This window comes from Oryctolagus cuniculus, chromosome 5, assembly GCF_964237555.1.
Source record: "Oryctolagus cuniculus chromosome 5, mOryCun1.1, whole genome shotgun sequence".
NCBI lineage: Eukaryota > Metazoa > Chordata > Mammalia > Lagomorpha > Leporidae > Oryctolagus > Oryctolagus cuniculus.
In genome coordinates, this window is record NC_091436.1 from 1,262,427 (window position 1) to 1,281,701 (window position 19,275).

At 61.9% G+C, this 19,275-nt stretch overlaps 1 protein-coding gene across 2 annotated transcripts in view; it reads right to left on the reverse strand.

Moving 5' to 3' along the window:
• Positions 1–15,338: 15,338 nt before the first annotated feature.
• SMOC2 (SPARC related modular calcium binding 2) overlaps positions 15,339–19,275 on the reverse strand; it is a 135,871-nt gene continuing 131,934 nt past the window's right edge. For both annotated transcript variants that reach the window (XM_070074590.1, XM_070074589.1), the window contains exon 13: positions 15,339–16,540. In XM_070074590.1, coding sequence (XP_069930691.1) covers positions 16,523–16,540 — 18 coding nt within the window. In that variant the 3' untranslated portion in view covers positions 15,339–16,522. The remainder of the gene's footprint in view (positions 16,541–19,275) is intronic.

A 19,275-nucleotide genomic window follows, 5' to 3' on the forward strand; every position in this document is an offset into this window, starting at 1 on the left:
CGGGAGCCAAGGGCAGGATCCAGCGACCGTCATCCTGTCGCTTTGGGGGCAGGGGCAGGACTGAGCCCACCGGTGCCCATTGCCCAGCCGCGGTGCCCAGGGTGACTCCCCAGTGCCCAGTGCTCCCCAGAGTCAGGTCTGGGCCCTGCGGTGCCGTCCACTCCTGCTGCCCGCACCCCAGCACGGCAGGCGCCCCCAGGCAAGCCCCCTTAGCTTCAGCAGAGGGCCGTGCCACCCTGAGACTCTCAGCCGCCACTGTATGGGTGGGAACCGCGGCCTCGGCCACCTTCCCCTGGCCTGTTCTGGGCTGCAGAGCTGCCCCGCCCGGCACTGCACCCCCAGGCATGCCTGTGGTCACGGGGCTGAGACCTGCACGTCCTCCCCCCTGGAGCACCAGGGGTACCCACAAGGCGGGCGGTTGGGAGTGGAGACCAGAGAAGGACACTGCCCAGGGGCCGCCCCAGTGCGGGTGCACCAGGGGCCCTGGTGGGCACGGGCCTCTGCGGTTACACAGCCCAGGCCGCAGCACCTCTGCCTGGAGGGGTGGGGCCGCAGAGGAGGAGCTGGGGTCCCCGCAGCAGGCTTGGGAATGGGGTCAGTGCGGCTCTGATCTGTCCTCACAGTGGGGCTTTAACGGCTGTGCTCAGCCCACGTGCGGCTGGGGAAAAGCTGGGCCGTGCGCCTGGTTCGCGGTAAGCCTCTCCTCGCTGGTGCACCTGCTCCCACAGCAGACGCAGCCACGGGGATCAGCTCCTTCCCACGCCTCCCTCGGACTCGGCCTCCCGAGGAGGACACGGGCTCAGAGGGGCAGGAGCCCACTTGGTTCTGGGCGTGGAAGGCAAAGGAACACCGAGCTATGGGAGCAGTGCAGGAGCTGACCCAGTGGGGAGCAGGAGCCCCTGGGCCCTGTGGAGAACCCAGGAAGGGAAACCAGGGTGACTGGGCAGTGACCTCCAGGGGCGCCCCGGCTGCCAGTCTGTGGTCTCGGGACCTGCAGTGTGTCCAGGAGCGTGAACTGAGCAGTGGGCCAGGGTGGTCCCCCGCCCGCCCAGGAAGGAGGAGAACCCAGGCCTCGCTCTGATCCCGCTTGCAGTCTTCTCGTCCCTGAGTTCATCAGGCTGGAGCACGGACACGAGTCCCCTGCACCCCAGACGCCACACAGAAGGACTTGGCCGTGGCGGGTGTGTGGTCCAGTACACAGCGTGGCTCGCGGCTGCCCCAGGCCAAGCCGTGCCCGTCCCTGTGCGACTCGCACCACGTCTCAGAGTCCCCACCGAGGGGTCTCCTTCTTGGGCTGGGGAGGATCGGCCTCGGCTGCAGCCCACATCTCCTCCGGGAGAAAGCGGCAAGCCCCAGACGCAGCCACAGCACACTGATCCCAGCATCCACACGGAGCCACTGGTTCTGTTGTGAAAACGACTCACTCAGCTTTAGCCACAGCCTAGGGAGAGTGGGGTGCCCGTCTGGACGTCCAGGTCTTTCTCCTGGTTGGAAACTGCCATGTTCTCTGTTAGCATGGTGATGGTGTCCACCAGAAATGACTGTTCATCACCGTTCACTGTTCTCCACGTCCCACGTGTGCTGTGGTGCTCAGAGAGCGCTGCCGGCACCGCCACGCCCGGGCGTATTTGACAGAGCAGCCAGGAATCCCCGACCGGCCCCCTGCCCCTGCGTGTTTGTGCCCTCACACAGGTGTCAGCCATGACAGCCAAGACTGGACGTGGCGCTGAGCACCAGAGCACATGCCCCGAACAGTCTGCTGGTGTTTGGGAGCTTGTCCCCTGAATGCACCTTGCATTAGCTAAACTGCTCCTTGTCTACCCCGAGGACCCGCTCCTGGGCGTGCACCACAGATAGCCAACCCGAGGACCCTGCGGCGAGTGAGCGAGTGCTTGCGAAACGAAGGAGCAGTTTGGAAGATAACCGGAGCTCCGTCAGGGAGCAGGTGCTGGGCAGCCCCTCCCCGAGCTGCTCCGTTTCTGCTCAGACCTCCCAGCCCCGACCCCCCGGGTGACAGGACCCCCCCATCCAAGCCACTTACAGGAAGTTGAGTCGCTTCTTGTCTCCAGGTGGCGAAGGCTGAGGACGTGGCCGATGAGGCCGGCTCTGCCAAAGCGGAAGCAAAGCCAATTTTATTAAGAAGCAAAGACTCCAGCTGCCAGGCGGGGACCCAAGAGAGGGTCCCAGCGGGGTCTGGGTCCCGGGAGCTTGCACAGGACGTGGATTCGCCTGCGTCCTTTGCACACGCCGGGGTCTGCTTTGCTTCTTCCGTGTCTCTGGACAAGCGGTCGTGGTTGCTGACCAAGAGGATACGTTACCTCTTCCCGACTGGTTGGGGCCGGTTGCGCTGCCTGATCGGTTGCAGAGTGGTCAGAGCCTGGACCCTGGCAGTTACCTGCGGCTGCGGGACCCGTGCGTCCCCATCAGTCTTTTCTTTGGGGGCATCCGGCAAACACAAGGCCCTCATCCTGCAAGGGCCCTTTCAACGCCTCATCAGATCCCCAGCCCCAGGCGAGCCTGGGACAGCAGCCTGGAAGCACTCAGCCTGCGGGGAGCGCCAGTCGGTGAGCAAGGCCGGGCGGCGCTCCGTGACGGCTGTGGCTGACGGCCGGCACCTGCACTTGCTGTGACGGGGCTGCAGCTCCCTGAGCCTCTTCCCTGAACCTCAAGGCAGGAGCAGCCTCAGTGACTGCGTTTACTTCTCCACGGCCTCAGTGCTGGGCAGAAGGCTCAGTGCCTCTCCTGGCTTCCACCTGTTTCTTGGAGAGGCAAGCTGAGGCCGGGAGGTACATCCAGGGTAGAGATGAGATCGTCTTGTTTCTACCTGAGAATGGGGAGTGCACAGGTGTGATGGGCACAGAGGCCTCGGAGCCTCCAGACAGCGTCCTCCCAGGCAGCTGGGTAACAGCTGGGAGTGAAACGTGAGCAGGCACCTTGACGGAGGGCCACGGAGTGAGAGTGGACAGGGAGGGCCACGGAGTGAGAGAGTGGACAGGGAGGGCCACAGAGTGAGAGTGGACAGGGAGGGCCACGGGGTGAGAGAGTGGACAGGGAGGGCCACGGAGTGAGAGTGGACAGGGAGGGCCACGGAGTGAGAGAGTGGACAGGGAGGGCCAGGGAGTGAGAGTGAGCAGGGAGGGCCACGGGGTGAGAGTGGACAGGGAGGGCCACGGAGTGAGAGAGTGGACAGGGAGGGCCAGGGAGTGAGAGTGGACAGGGAGGGCCAGGGAGTGAGAGTGAGCAGCCCTGCAGGGTGGACGGCGGGGGGAAGCTAGGAGACTCCTTAATCCAACCACCTGTTCAGGAAGCAGCCAACAGCCCGCAGGATCAACCCCTGTGCAGCAGCTGAGACAACAAAGCAGACCCGCCAGCCCTGCCTTTGCAGAGGGCGAGAGCTGGGCCGTGGTCATCAGGGCTTGCGTGGTGCCGTGAGAGCCCTGACGCTGTCTCCCCCCTTGCAGGCCTGGCTGGGCCCCTGGCCGCTCCCCGGCCATGGCAGGACCACGGGCACATGGCTGCTTGTGAGTTCTCGGTCCGTGGGACACAAGTGATGGAGCCCATGTCCTCGTGGACAGCAGGCGGCGTGGTCTAGGAAGAAGGGGCTGCGCAGGCTCTGCTGTGCCACGCCGTGGCCCTGGCGTGGCGGCTTGGACGGCTCCTGTGGCAGGGGCCATGCAGACTGCTCACGGTGGCTTTGCTGGTGTCCCCTCTGCCTGCCGGATCCGACCCTGGGTCCTGGACACCCTGGGTCCCGGACACCCTGCACCCAAACCTGCACAGCTCCCGAGGGACCCAGAGAAAGTGAGTGGCCAGCGCCTCAAGCGTGCATCCCCGGGTGGTGCGGCTGTAGGCGAGAGGTTCCTGACCGGTCACTACGAGCAGTGCTCGTCTCAGAAGTGCTATGGGGCTGGTGCTGTGGCACGGTGGGTAAGACTACCACCTAGGACTCCGGCATCCCAGGTGGGCACCAGTCTGTGTCCCGGCTGCTCCACTTCCACTCCACTCCCGGCTAATGGTCTGGGAAAGCAGTAAAACATGGCCCAGGTTGTTAAGCCCTGCACACACTTGGGAGACCCAGAAGCAGTTCCCGCCTCCTGGCTTTGGCCTGGCCCGGCCCAGCCCTGGCTGTTGTGGGCGTCTGGGGAGTGAGCCAGCAGATGGGGGTGCGCTCTCTCCCTCTCTCCCTCTCTCCCTCTCTCCCTCTCTCCCTCTCTCCCTCCCTCTCCCTCTCTCTCCCTCTCCCTCTCCCTCTCGCTCTCGCTCTCCTCTCTATGTAATTCTGCTTTTCAGATAGGGAAATAAATCTTTTTTTAAAACAAAAAGAAGCTGCGGGTTCACTTTCCGAGACGTGCAGGGAGAACTCCATGAAAGACCTCTATTCTGTCTTTAAAGCTCGCACAGCTGCTTCTGTCACATTTGCATAGGGAACTTCATAAGTACAGAAAGGGAATCTTGTCTTTGTTATTTGCAAAATACCAGAGTTACAGACTGAGGAGGGGAAGCGGTTTCTAAACAGGTGCACAGCCCCCTGGGGTCTCTGGGAAGTGAGTGTTACTGGGCTGTGGCCCGCCACAGTGAGGTACTGTGGTTGTGGTACTGGGCTGTGGCCCGCCAGTACCTACAGCAGGTGAAGCAGGTGTATGCCACCACGGGTGCACCTGCTCCTCACAGCACCGTGCAGCCCCAGAGTGTGTAGAGGGTCCCCCAGTCTGTCCTCCTGAGATGGGATAAAGTCCCCGAGTTCCAGAAAGTGGGGGACAGATTCTAACTCTCATTTCCTCATAGGCCACACTTTTAGAAGCTGCTGTGCAGCCGGGGCTGCTGGGCGGCGCTGTGCTGGGAGCTGAGTCCCCAGGGAGTGGAGCAGGCAGGTGCGAGCGGCAGCCAGGCGCTGGCTACAGCTCAGTCACAGCAGAGGCACGGGCGGCCACCGCGGGCACAAGAGGCAGATCCTGGCGTCCCTGACCGTCTCCTCCTGGGGACTGAAGTACACTCTCACTGACTTTTGAGTAACAGATTTTGGGGGTGAGCTGATATTTTTCTGTATTATTTCAAAATATTCAACAAGCATTATGATGTTACCAAGAAATCGACTAAGTTCCTTGGGTTACAGACACGTGTGCCCGTGCTTTCCTGCTTGCCAGGGCTGTGACTCAGAGAGCAAAGGCTCTTGTCCTCGGCGGGAGCGAAGGTGAGCGGGCTGTGGACCGCGAGAATAGAAGACGGTGCGGCCAGGGGCCGGCACTGTGGTGTAGTGAGGAAAGCCGCCACCTGCAGTGCCGGCATCCCACATGGGCGCTGGTTTGAGTCCCAGTTGCTCCACTTCTGATCCAGCTCTCTGCTATGGCCTGGGAAAGCAGCAGAGGATGGCCCAGGTCCTTGGGTCCCTGCACCCACATGGGAGACCCGGAAGAAGCTCCTGGCTCCTGGCTTTGGATCAGCACAGCTCTGGCTGTTGTGACCAAGTGGGGAGTGAACCATTGGGTGGAAGACCTCTCTCTCTGTCTCTCCTTCTCTCTGTGTAACTCCGACTTTCAAATAAATAAATAAATCTTTAAAAAAAACATAAGACTGTGCAGCCAGAGCCACACCCACCGTGTCCCCGGGACACACAGACCGACGCACAGTGTGAAGTCAGCACAGCCTGTCTCTGTGAGTTATGATGACTGAGAGTGCACTGACTTAGACAAACACGGTTAGATGTCAGTGCGTGCCGTGCTAACATGCCCCGGCTATAAATCCAGCGAGAACTCTGTCGGCGCCGTGGCTGACCCTGGGCATCACGCGGCCCCTGCGTCTCCCCCACGCGCCCTCACTGTGGCTCTGTGCTCTCTTGTTGCGTGTTCTCTGTTGGCGCCGTGGCTGACCCTGGGCGTCACGCAGCCCCGCATCTCCCCCACGCGCCCTCACTGTGGCTCTGTGCTCTCTTGTTGCGTGTTCTCCTCTGTCGGCGCCATGGCTGACCCTGGGCGTCACGCGGCCCCTGCGTCTCCCCCACGCGCCCTCACCGTGGGCTCTGTGCTCTCTTGCTGCGTGTTCTCGGACCTGCAGCTGTGATTTAAGGGCTGGGTCCTGAGGACCGGTAAGGTCAGCTCTGCCGAGTGGCCCCTGTGCCAACGCCGGGCAGCCCGGTGGGACCCACTGGCTGGCAGTAGCTCCGCCCTGGCACCGCGAGCGGTTTCTTGGCTGCGTTTTGTTTTGCGATTTGCAGGGCAGCGGCTGTGTGCTGGACACCATGAGTGTGAAAGACTGAGCTCACTGTTCTGGGTCGTGAAGACACAGGCGCTCATCAGCTCAACGTCAGGACGCGAACGAAGGCTCTGAGGAGAGCGAGCGGGAGCAGGTGCGGCAGCACGGCCTGAGTGCGAACCTCGCAGACCCTCCCGGGCGCAGGTGCAGACACGCGCCGTGGCTGGGGGCCCGCGCCGTGGTGCAGCAGGTTAAGCCATGCCTGCGACACCGGCAGCCCGTGTGGGCCCTGGTTTGATCCCAGCTGCTCCACTTCCGATCCAGCTCTCTGCTGTGGCCTGGGAAAGCAGCAGCAGATGGCCCAGGTCCTTGGGCCCCTACACCCACATGGGAGACCCGGAGGAAGCTCCCAGCTCCTGGCTTCTGCCTGGCCCAGTCCTGGCCATTGCGGCCATTTAGGGAGGGAACCAGCAGATGGACAATCTCCCCCACCGTGTGTGTGTGTGTGTGTGTGTGTGTAACTGTCTTTCAAATAGGTAAATAAATCAAAGACAGAAGAAAGCAATGCGCCACGGCCTGTGCAAACCCGTAAGGCCCACACCCAGGTCTGCACTCGTCCCCGTGACCCCCAGGTCCCCGGACGACGCTCCCTGGTGACCTGGGCCAAATGCAGCTCCGTGCCACGTGGCGTCTGCGTGCGGCTGCACCGGAGGAGTCCTGGCCCCGCCTCTCTGCGCTCCAGGGTAGAACAGGAGACCCCCACATCTGTGGGCCCACTTCCCCACGGCTCAGCCACAGTCCAAAAGGATTCCACAGAAAATTCCAGAAATGAACAATTCGCGTGCTATCAACCGCAGGGCACTGTGGGCAGCGTGCACACGGGGGCAGGGGGCCCAGGGGATGGACCCTTTGCCAGAAGTCACGCGTGGCCGTCTCCCGTCACCACATGAAGGCTGAGCACCAGGCACTGAGGCTGGGAGGAGGGAGAGACCGCGCTCGCACCACTTTCTCTCAGAAAGGACTGACTTACCTACTTGAAAGGCAGAGCAACAGAGAGGGAAAAGCAGCGATGGAGAGAGACCAGAGACCTTCCACCTGCTGGCTCACGCCCACCGTGGCCTCGATGCCCGGGACCGGGCCAGGCCAAAGCCAGGAGCCCGGAACTCCATTCGTCTCCAGTGTGTGTGGCAGGGCCCCAAGGAGCCGAGGCCTCGTACGCTGCTGTCCTACGTGTGTTAGCAGGGCGCTGGACGGAACGTGCCGCAGCTGGGACGGACCCCACACTCAGCACGGGAGGCAGCATCGCAAGCAGACGTGTCACTGGGCACAGAACCCCCCAGCACTCACACAACTCAGTCGGGCTACGTCCTGACGTCCTTCTATTTTATATGCGTCAGTGTCCTCCTGTGCCTGATTCACAGACTGAAACCTCATCACGGGTGTACATACAGGAAGAACGTAGAGGGAACAGACGGCCCTGTCCTCAGAGTCAGGCTTCCCCGGCCCTGGAACTTCTCTCCTGCGGGCAAGGAGAGGGGGCAGTGTACGTGCACATGTGTGTGACTATGTGCACGTGTGCACGTGTCTGTGGGCCTATATGTATACACGCACGTGCACATACATGTGACTATGCACACGTGTGCACGTGTCTGTGGGCCTATATGTGTGCATGCACATGCACATGTGTGTGACTATGCTCACTGTACACGTGTCTGCAGGCCTATATGTATACATGCACGTGCACATGCATGTGACTGCACATGTGTGTGCGTGTCTGTGGGCTTATATGTACACACACATGCACATGCGTGTGACTATGTGCATGTGTACACGTGTCTGGGCCTATATGTGTACACGCACGTGCACATGTGTGTGAGTGCATGTAAGTGCATATGTATGTGTTCATTGTGCATGTCTGCCTGTGTGTATGTGTGCGTGGGTATATATGTGTAAATACATGTGCACGTGTGTGAATGCATACACACATGTATATGCATATGACAGACACTGCGTGTGTCTGCCTGTGTGTACATGTGCGCATATTTGAAAAGCAGAGCAACAGAGAGAGAGACACAGAGATCTTCCATCCGTTGTTTTACTCCCTAAACAGTCTCAATGCCCAGGACTGGGCCTGGCCAATGTGTGTGTGTGTGTGTGTGTGTGTGCCTGTGTATCGGTTTTCATTTGTGCATGTATGTATATATGTGTGTTTATGTATGTATGTGTGTACATGAGTGCCTGTGTGTGCTATGTGTGTGCATGTGCAAGCATATGTTTGTGTGTGTAGACGTGTGTTTTGCATGAACATGTATGTACTATGTGCATGCATGTAGTGTGTGGGACATGTATAATGCATGTATGTACCTGTGCATGCATTACTGTATGTAAAGTGCGTGTGTATTTGGGGTATAGAGGCATGTATAATGCATGTGTGCGTGTGTAATGTGTGCATGTTTAGTGAACACATGTGTGCATACACACACACCCATCCTGTTGGCTACTTCTCTGGAAACCCCTAACACAGGGAGGAAGAGAGACGGGGTCTGAAGGCAGGGCTGCGCAGCCCAGCTCGGGAGAGGTCCCCGGTCCCCTCGGCTCCGAGCTTGGACTGCACAGCCCACGCTGGCTCAGCTCTCGGGCCGTCCCCCCGCCCCAGGCAGGAGGGCCCTGTGCTGGGCGTGGGAGCTGGGAGCTGTCACGAGGACCCAGCCCCATGCAGACGGTCTCACGGCAGGCCAGGACACAGGAGCACGGAGCCGGTGTCCAGGGCAGCTGTGCCAGCCCAGGATGGCCTGCTGCCCACCAGCCTCTCTACAGAAACGCTTTTCTCTAACGCATGCAGGACACAGGGGACAGGGGCTCCCGGCGGCAGGCGCAGATGGGTCGGAGCTGGGAGCGCGACGCATGCTCTGTGTGACACAGGGCACTCTGACAAAGCCACTTGGGGTCTGGAATATTCTCTCCCAGCAGGCAAAGCGCCTGCTCACCAGCCCACTTACCAGCTGCCCACTCAGCAGTTCCAGGCAGCCCTCACCTGGGAGACGGCCCGCAGGGCTGGTCCACAGCGGTAGCTTCCATGGACGCTGGCCCCGGACAGGGTCACCACAGACGCTGTCACGGCTGCCCCTTGGGCCTGTTTCAGAGGCTTCCAGGGCAGCTGGACGTGGCCCTTAGGCTGGGGATGCCAGCCGGAGACCCTGCCTGTGGCTGCTCCCCCGGGGCTCCCATTACAGGAAGCCTCCGTATGGGGCGAGAGCCCAGGCCTCCCCTCACACCTGTGCCCTGGGGACAGGGCGGGCATAGGAGCGCACAACAGACGCCCACGCCCAGCCCAAGCTCCGCCTCCTTCTCAGGTAGCCGGGGACATGCGGGCTCGTGCCTTCCAGAAGCCATGGGCCCCGCCTCCACGGGGCGCCAGCAGGACAGAGCTCCAAGGGGTGGTGCTTGTGTCCTCTTTAACCGCAAGGTGGGCAGCGGCCAGCTCCGCCCTTCCCCGAGGCCCCTCCCTGACCCACCCCACTCCAGTCCTGTTCCTCCTCACGCCCGACTATGTTCCTGGGGACCGCGGCTTCCCTGGGCCCAGTGCCACGGCCTCACTGGGTGGACGCCGGCCCGGGAGCAGGTCACTGCCCTGTGTGCTCTGCACCTGTTTCGCCGAGTCTCCCCCGCCGGCCGTCCCCAGCTGAGGTTCCAACTTCCTGCTTCCTGATGGGTCTGACCTGAGGGGGCCATGTGGGGGACCTGCCAGGCACCCGCTGTGGCCGCCCCAAGTTCCCACGGGATGTGGAGGCGGGGCCTCTCCTCCCCTCTCCTCTCCTCTCCTCTCCTCAGCCCAGCTCCGGCACCTGCCCAGATCAGGGTCCTGGTGTGGGCAGGCCCTGGAGGACGCACTTCTGTCCCTCTCTCGCTGTCACTCTGGCTCTTGCTCTGTTCCCCACCGGGGAGGGCCCAAGGGAGGCCGGCCATCTTCCAGCTGGGAGGAGACCCCCACGGGACCTGACCCAGCCAGGAGGGCCTGACCCAGCTAGGAGGAGACCTCCACAGGGCTGACCCAGCCGGGAGGAGACCCCCATAGGGCCTGACCCAGCCAGGAGGAGACCCTCACAGGGCCTGACCCAGTGAGCACTTTGGTCAAAGATGCTGAGAAAATAAGTTCCTGTGGCTTAAGTCACCCAGACTACAGCATTTGGGGTTTGTGTTCGTATTGGCTGAGACTTATTTACTATTTATTTGAAAGGCAAAATGACAAGGGGAGGGAGAGACTTTAAGGCTGCTGGTTCCCTCCCCAAATGACCGCAGCAGCCAGGGCTGGGCCAGGCTGAAGCCAGGAGCTCGGAGCCCCACCCAGGTCTCCCACGTGCGTGGCAGGAGCTCAGGCACTGGAGCCACCGCCGGTGCCTTCCCAGGACATCAGCAGGGAGTGGAGGGGCAGCGCAGCAGTCGGGACTGAACCAGGGCTGTGATACGGGGCACCAGCACTGCGAAGAGAGCCCCACCCACTGCACCCCGACACTGGCCTGCGACACACCCACTGACCCCCAACACCAGGCCTGCGGCACACCCACTGACCCCCAACACCAGGCCTGCGACACACCCACTGCACCCCGACACCAGGCCTGTGACACACCCACTGCACCCCGACACTGGCCTGTGACACACCCACTGCACCCCGGCACCAGGCCTGTGACACACCCACTGTACCCTGATACCAGGCCTGTGACACACCCACTGCACCCCGGCACCAGGCCTGTGCCCCACCCACTGCACCCCGACACCAGGCCTGCAACACACCCACTGCACCCCGACACCAGGCCTGTGACACACCCACTGCACCCCGACACTGGCCTGTGACACACCCACTGCACCCCGGCACCAGGCCTGTGACACACCCACTGTACCCTGATACCAGGCCTGCGACACACCCACTGCACCCCGACACCAGGCCTGCGACACTCCCACTGACCCCAACACCAGGCCTGCGACACACCCACTGCACCCCGACACTGGCCTGTGCCCCACCCACTGCACCCCGACACTGGGCCTGCGACACACCCACTGCACCCCGACACTGGGCCTATGCTTTTTTGCAGCAGCTGGGCAGACTGAGACGGAAACTGAGGCAGGAATGAGATAGTGGCATCATGTGTGAACAGTTGTGACACCTTTCAAGTGCCACATTCGTGCCCCATAGTTTCAGGTGGCAAGGTGCACACTGCGTTGATTCTGAGTCCCCTGAGGGGTGATGACGGAGAGCTGCCAATGCTACATCACCTAGAAGGCACCGGGAGACCTGGAGGAGGAAGGCTGAACGCTCAGCTCGGACGTCCTTTCCTAACTCTGCCGGGAGCCGGACCCCAGCACTGGGCGTGGCGGTGCCACAGCCACAGCCACAGCCATGGCCGCAGCCACAGGTGCAGCCACAGCCAGCCACAGCCACAGAGGAATTGTCTCTGTTCAGTACTTGGTGCCTATGAAAGATGGGTGTATGCATGTGATGGCCATACCTGTGTGTGAGCATGTGATGGCTGTGTGTGCGGGCGTGTGTGAGTATGTGGTGGCCGTGTGTGTGAGTGTGAACACGTGATGGCCATGTGTGTGTGTGAGCATGTGATGGCCATGTGTGGGGATGTGTGTAATACGTGATGGCGATGTGTGTGGGAGTGTGTGAGCATGTGATGGCTGTGTGTGTGGGCATGTGTGAGCACGCGATGGCCGTGTGGTGAGTGTGAGCATGTGATGGCCGTGTGTGGGGATGTGTGTGAACACGTGATGGCCATGTGTGTGGGAGTGTGTGAGCATGTGATGGCTGGGGCTGGGATGCGTGTGTACAGCTGAGCGCCCTGCCCTGCACTTCAGCCACAGGCGTGCAGGACAACGCCGGCCGACCGGCGCCCACCGTGGGGCATGCAGCCAAGTCCGGCTGTGCCGGGCCGGCCTCACGCACCGAGTGCAGCCACGCAGGCGCCGGGGCAGGAGCGAGTGCAGGAGCGTTCTGGGGTTTGGGGTGTCCCATTCACAGCGTCACAGTACGAGATGACCAATGACACTCTGGAAGGAAGGAAGGAAGACCGGAAACGGCTCAGTGCTCTGTCGGCCGCAGCGGCATTCCAGTGCTGGGTATGTGACGGCGTCCAGCCCGTGGGCCACGTGAGCTCCTCAACACCCCGGCAAGTGCAGGTGGGACTTGAAACTGAGCGGATCTCGAGCTGACTCAAGCTGACAGCTTTGCCCGGCCTGTGAGTGATGCCGTAAATATCCAAGTGGCCTCATCAGGATGCGGTTTCCCACCACGTTAAGGCGAAAACCAGAGCCTTCCTCAGCATGACAACTACTACCGTCACCATCACTAAACACCACAGCCGCCACCACCATTGCCATCATCAGAATTAGCATTTCCCCCAGCAGATCACCACCACCAACAGCACCGCCATCACCGTAACCCCCACCCTAGGCAGAGTAACACCAGCACCGTCATCACCATCGCCACCCTCAGCACCACCCCCATAACCATCGCCCCCCTCACCACCAGTGCTAACGCCACCATCACCAGCATCCCCGTCAGATCCCTTGTCACTGTCACCATCGTCACCATCGCCATCCTCAGCACCACCCCCATAACCATCGCCGCCATCACCACCAGTGCTAACGCCACCATCACCAGCATCCCCGTCAGATCCTTTGTCACTGTCACCACCGTAACCATCGGTCACCCTCAGCACCACCCCCATAACCATTGCCCCCCTCACCACCTGTGCTAACGCCACCATCACCAGCATCCCCGTCAGATCCTTTGTCACTGTCACCATCGTCACCATCGGTCACCCTGTCCCCAGATTCCCCCACAGGCCCGGGTTGGTCCTCGCACACCTCAGTACTGTCTCCCCACTGTAGCTCTGCATGACAGATCTGTTCCCTACTTGCCAGTCATCTCTACACATCAAGGCCAACGAAAGAGCCGATGCTTTTTCGAAGTTCTGGGTGTGGCCCTCGCAGGCATGATTCATGAGCTGCTCGGGCACTGCTCCCAGGGCGCCAGCCAGGAGGCCCTTGGCCGAGGCGCAGAGCAGCCTCCCCAAACACGAGGAGATCCGGTGCTCAGGGCGGAGGCGTTCCTTGCTAACAGCAGCCGCACAGGTAAGGAGGGCAAACGGCTTGCTGGCTGGGATTTGCAACTGAATCCTTTGCAATGAGAACCATTTGCTCTGGCTCAGTGCCTCCCCTCACCCCCGCCCTGTCCCAGCTCCTCGGCCCCGCACACCCCGGCTTTCCACTCCTGCACGCCCCGGTCCTCACGCCCTCCCCTTGGCACTTTGCCCGGCAGCGGCTCCTCCTGGCTCCCTCCCAGCTCTGTCTTCCCTGGGCTGTATTACAACACACTCTTCTCTGAGCAGAGAGCAAGCCCTGGGTGCGGGAGGGGGTGGGCGTCCTGTGAGGCCGGTCAGGGCTACCAGGCAGTCCACGCGAGACACCACGGGGACGCGAGGGCAGGGCTACGAGGCAGTCCATGCGAGACACCATGGGGCACGAGGGCAGGGCTACCAGGCAGTCCACGCCAGACACCACGGGGCATGAGGGCAGGGCTACGAGGCAGTCCACGCCAGACACCACAAGGACACGAGAGCAGGGCTACCAGGCAGTCCACGCCAGACACCACGGGGCACGAGAGCAGGGCTACGAGGCAGTCCACGCCAGACACCACGGGGCACGAGAGCAGGGCTACCAGGCAGTCCACGCCAGACACCACGGGGCACGAGAGCAGGGCTACGAGGCAGTCCACGCCAGACACCACGGGGCACGAGAGCAGGGCTACCAGGCAGTCCACGCCAGACACCACGGGGGCACAAGGGCAGGGCTACGAGGCAGTCCACGCCAGACACCACAAGGACACGAGAGCAGGGCTACCAGGCAGTCCACGCCAGACACCACGGGGCACGAGAGCAGGGCTACGAGGCAGTCCACGCCAGACACCACGGGGCACGAGAGCAGGGCTACCAGGCAGTCCACGCCAGACACCACGGGGCACGAGAGCAGGGCTACGAGGCAGTCCACGCCAGACACCACGGGACATGAGGGCAGGGCTATGAGGCAGTCCACGCCAGACACCACAAGGACACAAGGGTAGGGGCCACGAGGCAGTCCACACGAGACACCATGGGGGCATGAGGGCAGGGCTGCCAGGCAGTCTACGTGAAACACCACGGGGGCACGAGGGCAGGGCTACCAGGCAGTCCACGCCAGACACCATGGGGCACGAGGGCAGGGCTACGAGGCAGTCCATGCAAGACACCACGGGGGCACAAGGGCAGGGCTACGAGGCAGTCCACGCCAGACACCATGGGGATGAGAGGGCAGGGCTACCAGGCAGTCCATGCGAAATACCATGAGGACATGAGGGCAGGGCTACGAGGCAGTCCACGTGAGACACCACGGGGACATGAGGGCAGGGCTACCAGGCAGTCCACGCCAGACACCACGGGGGCATGAGGGCAGGGCTACCAGGCAGTCCACGCCAGACACCACGGGGGCATGAGGGCAGGGCTACCAGGCAGTCCACACCAGACACCACAAGGACACGAGGGCGGGGCCATGAGGCACCACACGAGACACCAAGAAGACACAAGGGCGGGGGCTGGGTGAGCAGTGCCGGCTTTAATCACAGGGAGACACTCGCGCGCTTCTGCACCTGGCAGCAGAGTGTCTCCGGCCCAGCTGCGTGGGTCCCGGGGCGACCATGCTCCTCTATGTGGCAAGGACGGGCATGGACATGGCCATCCCCCGTTTCCACCAGGAATGGGTACAGGGACACCACCGATGTCACAGCCCACACACACTCAGCCCCTTACACACCGTGGCGTGGCAGCCTCTCACATCTACCAGCTCAGGACCCTGAAAGGGGTGAAGGCTGGAACAGTGGAACAGTGGCCACCCAGGAAATGATGCAATGAGAGCGTTCCGTGTTTCCCGCAGCACGCCATTATTCCAGAACGTCTTGGTCCAAGTCCGTTTGGGTCGCTGGGCCTGCTGGGTGGCACATGCCAGCGCACACCACGCCGCGCCCCCACCAGCGCACCTGTGTCCTGGGGCAGCAGCCTGGAGGACCAGGCCAGCACCGTGCTCTGAGCACAGCTGCAAAGGAAGACCCCAGGCCGTTCTGATAGCATGTTTTATTTTACTCTAAGAAACAGGATTAAATTCAAAGTTCAGAAGTACAAAAGATTATCCAAAACATTGAGGGTTGTAACTGTTTCTCCAGCCACCTGGACGCGTGCACGAGCCGGCCTGCAGGTGTGGAGTGTCTGAGGCGTCTGTCCTGCTGGCACCGCTCCACTCGACACCTGCGGGGGACTTGGGGCCGAGCCAAAGTCAGCTCAGGCAGCCTCGCACCCACCCTGCTCTGCTCCTCCTCCTCCCATGGCTCCGTAGGGCCCAGGTCCGGGGGCGGCGGCAGAGGGTGCACAGCTGGTTCCGTGGCTTGAGACGCATGCGTTCCGTTCCCAACTGTCCTCTCATAAGGGCCGCTGTATGACCCCCTCTCTGGAAGGATCCAGAAGGAATGCAGGCACCCACGCGGTCAGTGCCGAGCACACTGTCTCCCCTGCTCAAGGACTGTCCGTGATCTGTTCAGGGGTGGCCCCAGGGTCACCACGGCTGGAACCGAGTGAGAAGCAGGCGCCAGGGTGTGAAGCGGCTGTGGGAGCCCTGGGCTGGGCCCACTTCTGTGGAGGGGGCCATCCAGGCTGACGACTTACTGGCAGGAACTGTCCATGCTCAAGGCCAAGGCCAAGGCCAACGCCAGTGCCAATGGAGGCTTGACGTGGAAGAGCCCAACCATCCCAGCCAGGTGAGCGCGAGAGCCCCCTCCCACCAGGGCTGGGTGCTGGCCTGACTGGCAGGATGAGCCATCCCTGGACAGCAAAGGAAAGAAACTCAAACCCCAGGAGACAAACACCCGAGCAGTACGTGCTGAGCGCCGACAGGCCTGGCTCAGGCCCAGACCACGCATGTGACGGCTGGGGAGGGGCGTGTTGTGGGACGGACCCGGGCGCCTCCTGCCAAGGTCTGAGGGTATCCGCGGGCACAGCGAGGACATTAAGCTCCGGGGCACTCAAAGCATATCTCCAGCAGGCGCGACCAGGAGGTCGAGAGAGGACACACGCGCCGGACGTGAGCAATGGCCGAGGGCTTTGGTTTCCCGAGGGGAGTGGTCTGTGGCAGTATCCCGTTTCTACAGGGTCGACTTTACGTGCGGGGAACAGGCGGGAGTGGGACGTGTGGGGTTGCTTTGCCGCGGGGGTCGCCCGTGTCTCAGAGCCGCCTGGCACGCGGGGGCCCTTCAGCCTTGCTTCTTGGGCTGGAAGAGAGAGAGAGAGAGAGAGAGAGAGAGAGAGAGAGAGAGAGAGCGCAGGTGAGGAGGTGGCCGTTGCCCACATGGGAAGGCTCAGCCGGCGCCACCGGGGAGGCCAGCCCTGGCTGTGGGGACCACGGGTCAATCGTAGACACTGGTCACGTGGTCACCGTCCCTCTCTCTAGAGGGCTCGGAGGGCCGGAAACCACAGCAGCTGAGAGGCTGACCGCGTCCCAGAACGTCGGGAGTGGGCAGGAACCGGGGACTGCTCCATCGCCTTGTGATCACAAGGCACGATCGCCCGTCGAACCCAGCTCCAGACTCAGGGCACGCGCCAGGCTTCTCTCCCTCCGCATCCCCGTTCACCATTTCAGCTAAGCAGGGCGACTTGCAGAGTGCGTTTCCTGTGCCGGAGCCCTGCTGTCCCTCGGCACTGGGCTTTCAGTGAGAAGTCACTCAGACGGGAACAGCAAAGCAGTGGGAGTCCCTAGGGATCCGCGACCCCCGCTGCGGCTGTGTCATGCAGGGGAACCAAGGTCAGGCGGGGCTTGGGTTGGCTTCTATGCCCTTGATAAAGCCCTGAGACTCAGGGGCTGTCTCCCACACCGAGCCCACGAGGGGTCCGTCCCTCAGCCGCTGGTCTGCCAGCTGCCCAGATGGTCAACCTCAAAGGAGGGCAGATGGGCGGGCACTCCCCCATGTCCCATCAGCTTCGTCAGCTCCATTACACAGCTCTGCTCCCTTCTGAGTCAACCAAGCAGGCCGGGAACACAAACTCCCCTCCTTCTCAACGTCAGCTCTACGCATGCTCTGCTTACCCTCACCTATCTGTGGCCTCGGCTACAGTGAAAGGCCTGGGTGACTGCTGTGTGACCCTGGGTGACCACTACGTGAGGCCGGGTGACTGTGTGACCCTGGGTGACTGTGTGACGCTGGGTGACTGTGTGTGACCCTGAGTGACTGTGTGAGCCTGGGTGACTCTGTGAGCCTGGGTGACTCTGTGTGACCCTGGGTGACCACTATGTGAGCCTGGGTGACTGTGTGACCCTGGGTGACTGTGTGACGCTGGGTGACTCTGTGAGCCTGGGTGACTCTGTGTGACCCTGAGTGACTGTGTGAGCCTGGGTGACTGTGTGACCCTGGGTGACTCTGTGTGATGCTGGGTGACTGTGTGTGACCCTGAGTGACTGTGTGACCCTGGGTGACTGTGTGACCCTGGGTGACCGTGTGACCCTGGTGACTGCTGTGTGACCCTGGGTGACTCTGTGTGTGACCCCGGGTGACTGCGTGACCCTGGGTGACTGTGAGCCTGGGTGACTCCATGTGACCCTGGGTGACTGTGTGACCCTGGGTGATGACTCTATGTGACCCTGGGTGACTGTGTGACCCTGGGTGACTGTGTGACCCTGGGTGACTGTGTGTGAGCCTGGGTGACTGTGTGACCCTGGGTGACTCTGTGACCCTGGGTGACTCTGTGACCCTGGATGACTCTGTCACCCTGGGTGACTGTGTGTGACCCTGGGAGACTCTGTGACCCTGGGTGACTGTGTGTGAGCCTGGGTGACTGTGTGACCCTGGGTGACTCTGTGACCCTGGGTGACTCTGTGACCCTGGATGACTCTGTCTGACCCTGGGTGACTGTGTGTGACCCTGGGAGACTCTGTGACCCTGGGTGACTCTGTGACCCTGGGTGACTGTGTGAGCCTGGGTGACTGTGTGACCCTGGGTGACTCTGTGACCCTGGATGACTCTGTTGCCCTGGGTGACTGTGTGTGACCCTGGATGACTGTGTGTGACCCTGGGTGACTGTGTGTGACCCTGGGTGACTCTGTGAGCCTGGGTGACTCTGTGAGCCTGGGTGACTCTGTGTGACCCTGGGTGACTGTGTGACCCTGGGTGACTGTGAGACCCTGGGTGACTCTGTGACCCTGGGTGACTGTGAGCCTGGGTGACTCTGTGAGCCTGGGTGACTCTGTGTGACTCTGGGTGACTGTGTGACCCTGGGTGACTGTGAGACCCTGGGTGACTGTGTGACCCTGGGTGACTGTGTGACCCTGGGTGACTGTGACCCTGGGTGACTGTGAGCCTGGGTGACTCTGTGACCCTGGATGACTCTGTGTGACCCTGGGTGACTGCGTGAGCCTGGGTGACTCTGTGAGCCTGGGTGACTCTGTGAGCCTGGGTGACTCTGTGTGACCCTGGGTGACTCTGTAACCCTGGGTGACTGTGAGACCCTGGGTGACTCTGTGACCCTGAGTGACTGTGTGACCCTGGGTGACTCTGTTACCCTGGGTGACTGTGTGTGACCCTGGGTGACTCTGTGATCCTGGGTGACTGTGTGACCCTGGGTGACTGTGAGCCTGGGTGACTCTGTGACCCTGGGTGACTGTGTGTGACCCTGGGTGACTCTGTGACCCTGGGTGACTGTGTGACCCTGCGTGACTGTGAGACCCTGGGTGACTCTGTGACCCTGGGTGACTCTGTGTGACCCTGGCTGACCATGTGACCCTGGCTCCCTGCCCTGTGTGACCCTGGGTGACTGTGTGACCCTGGGTGACTGTGACCCTGGGTGACTCTGTGTGACCCTGGGTGACCGTGTGACCCTGGCTCACGGCCCTGTGAGGCCCAGGTGACTGTCCTTGTTCCTGCTCTGCAGAAGGTGGGTGGCCGAGCCTGCACTGGGGAGTGGGGTGCAGGGGTGCAGGGATGCTGGGGTCTCTGGCCACCTGGAGCCGGAGGGG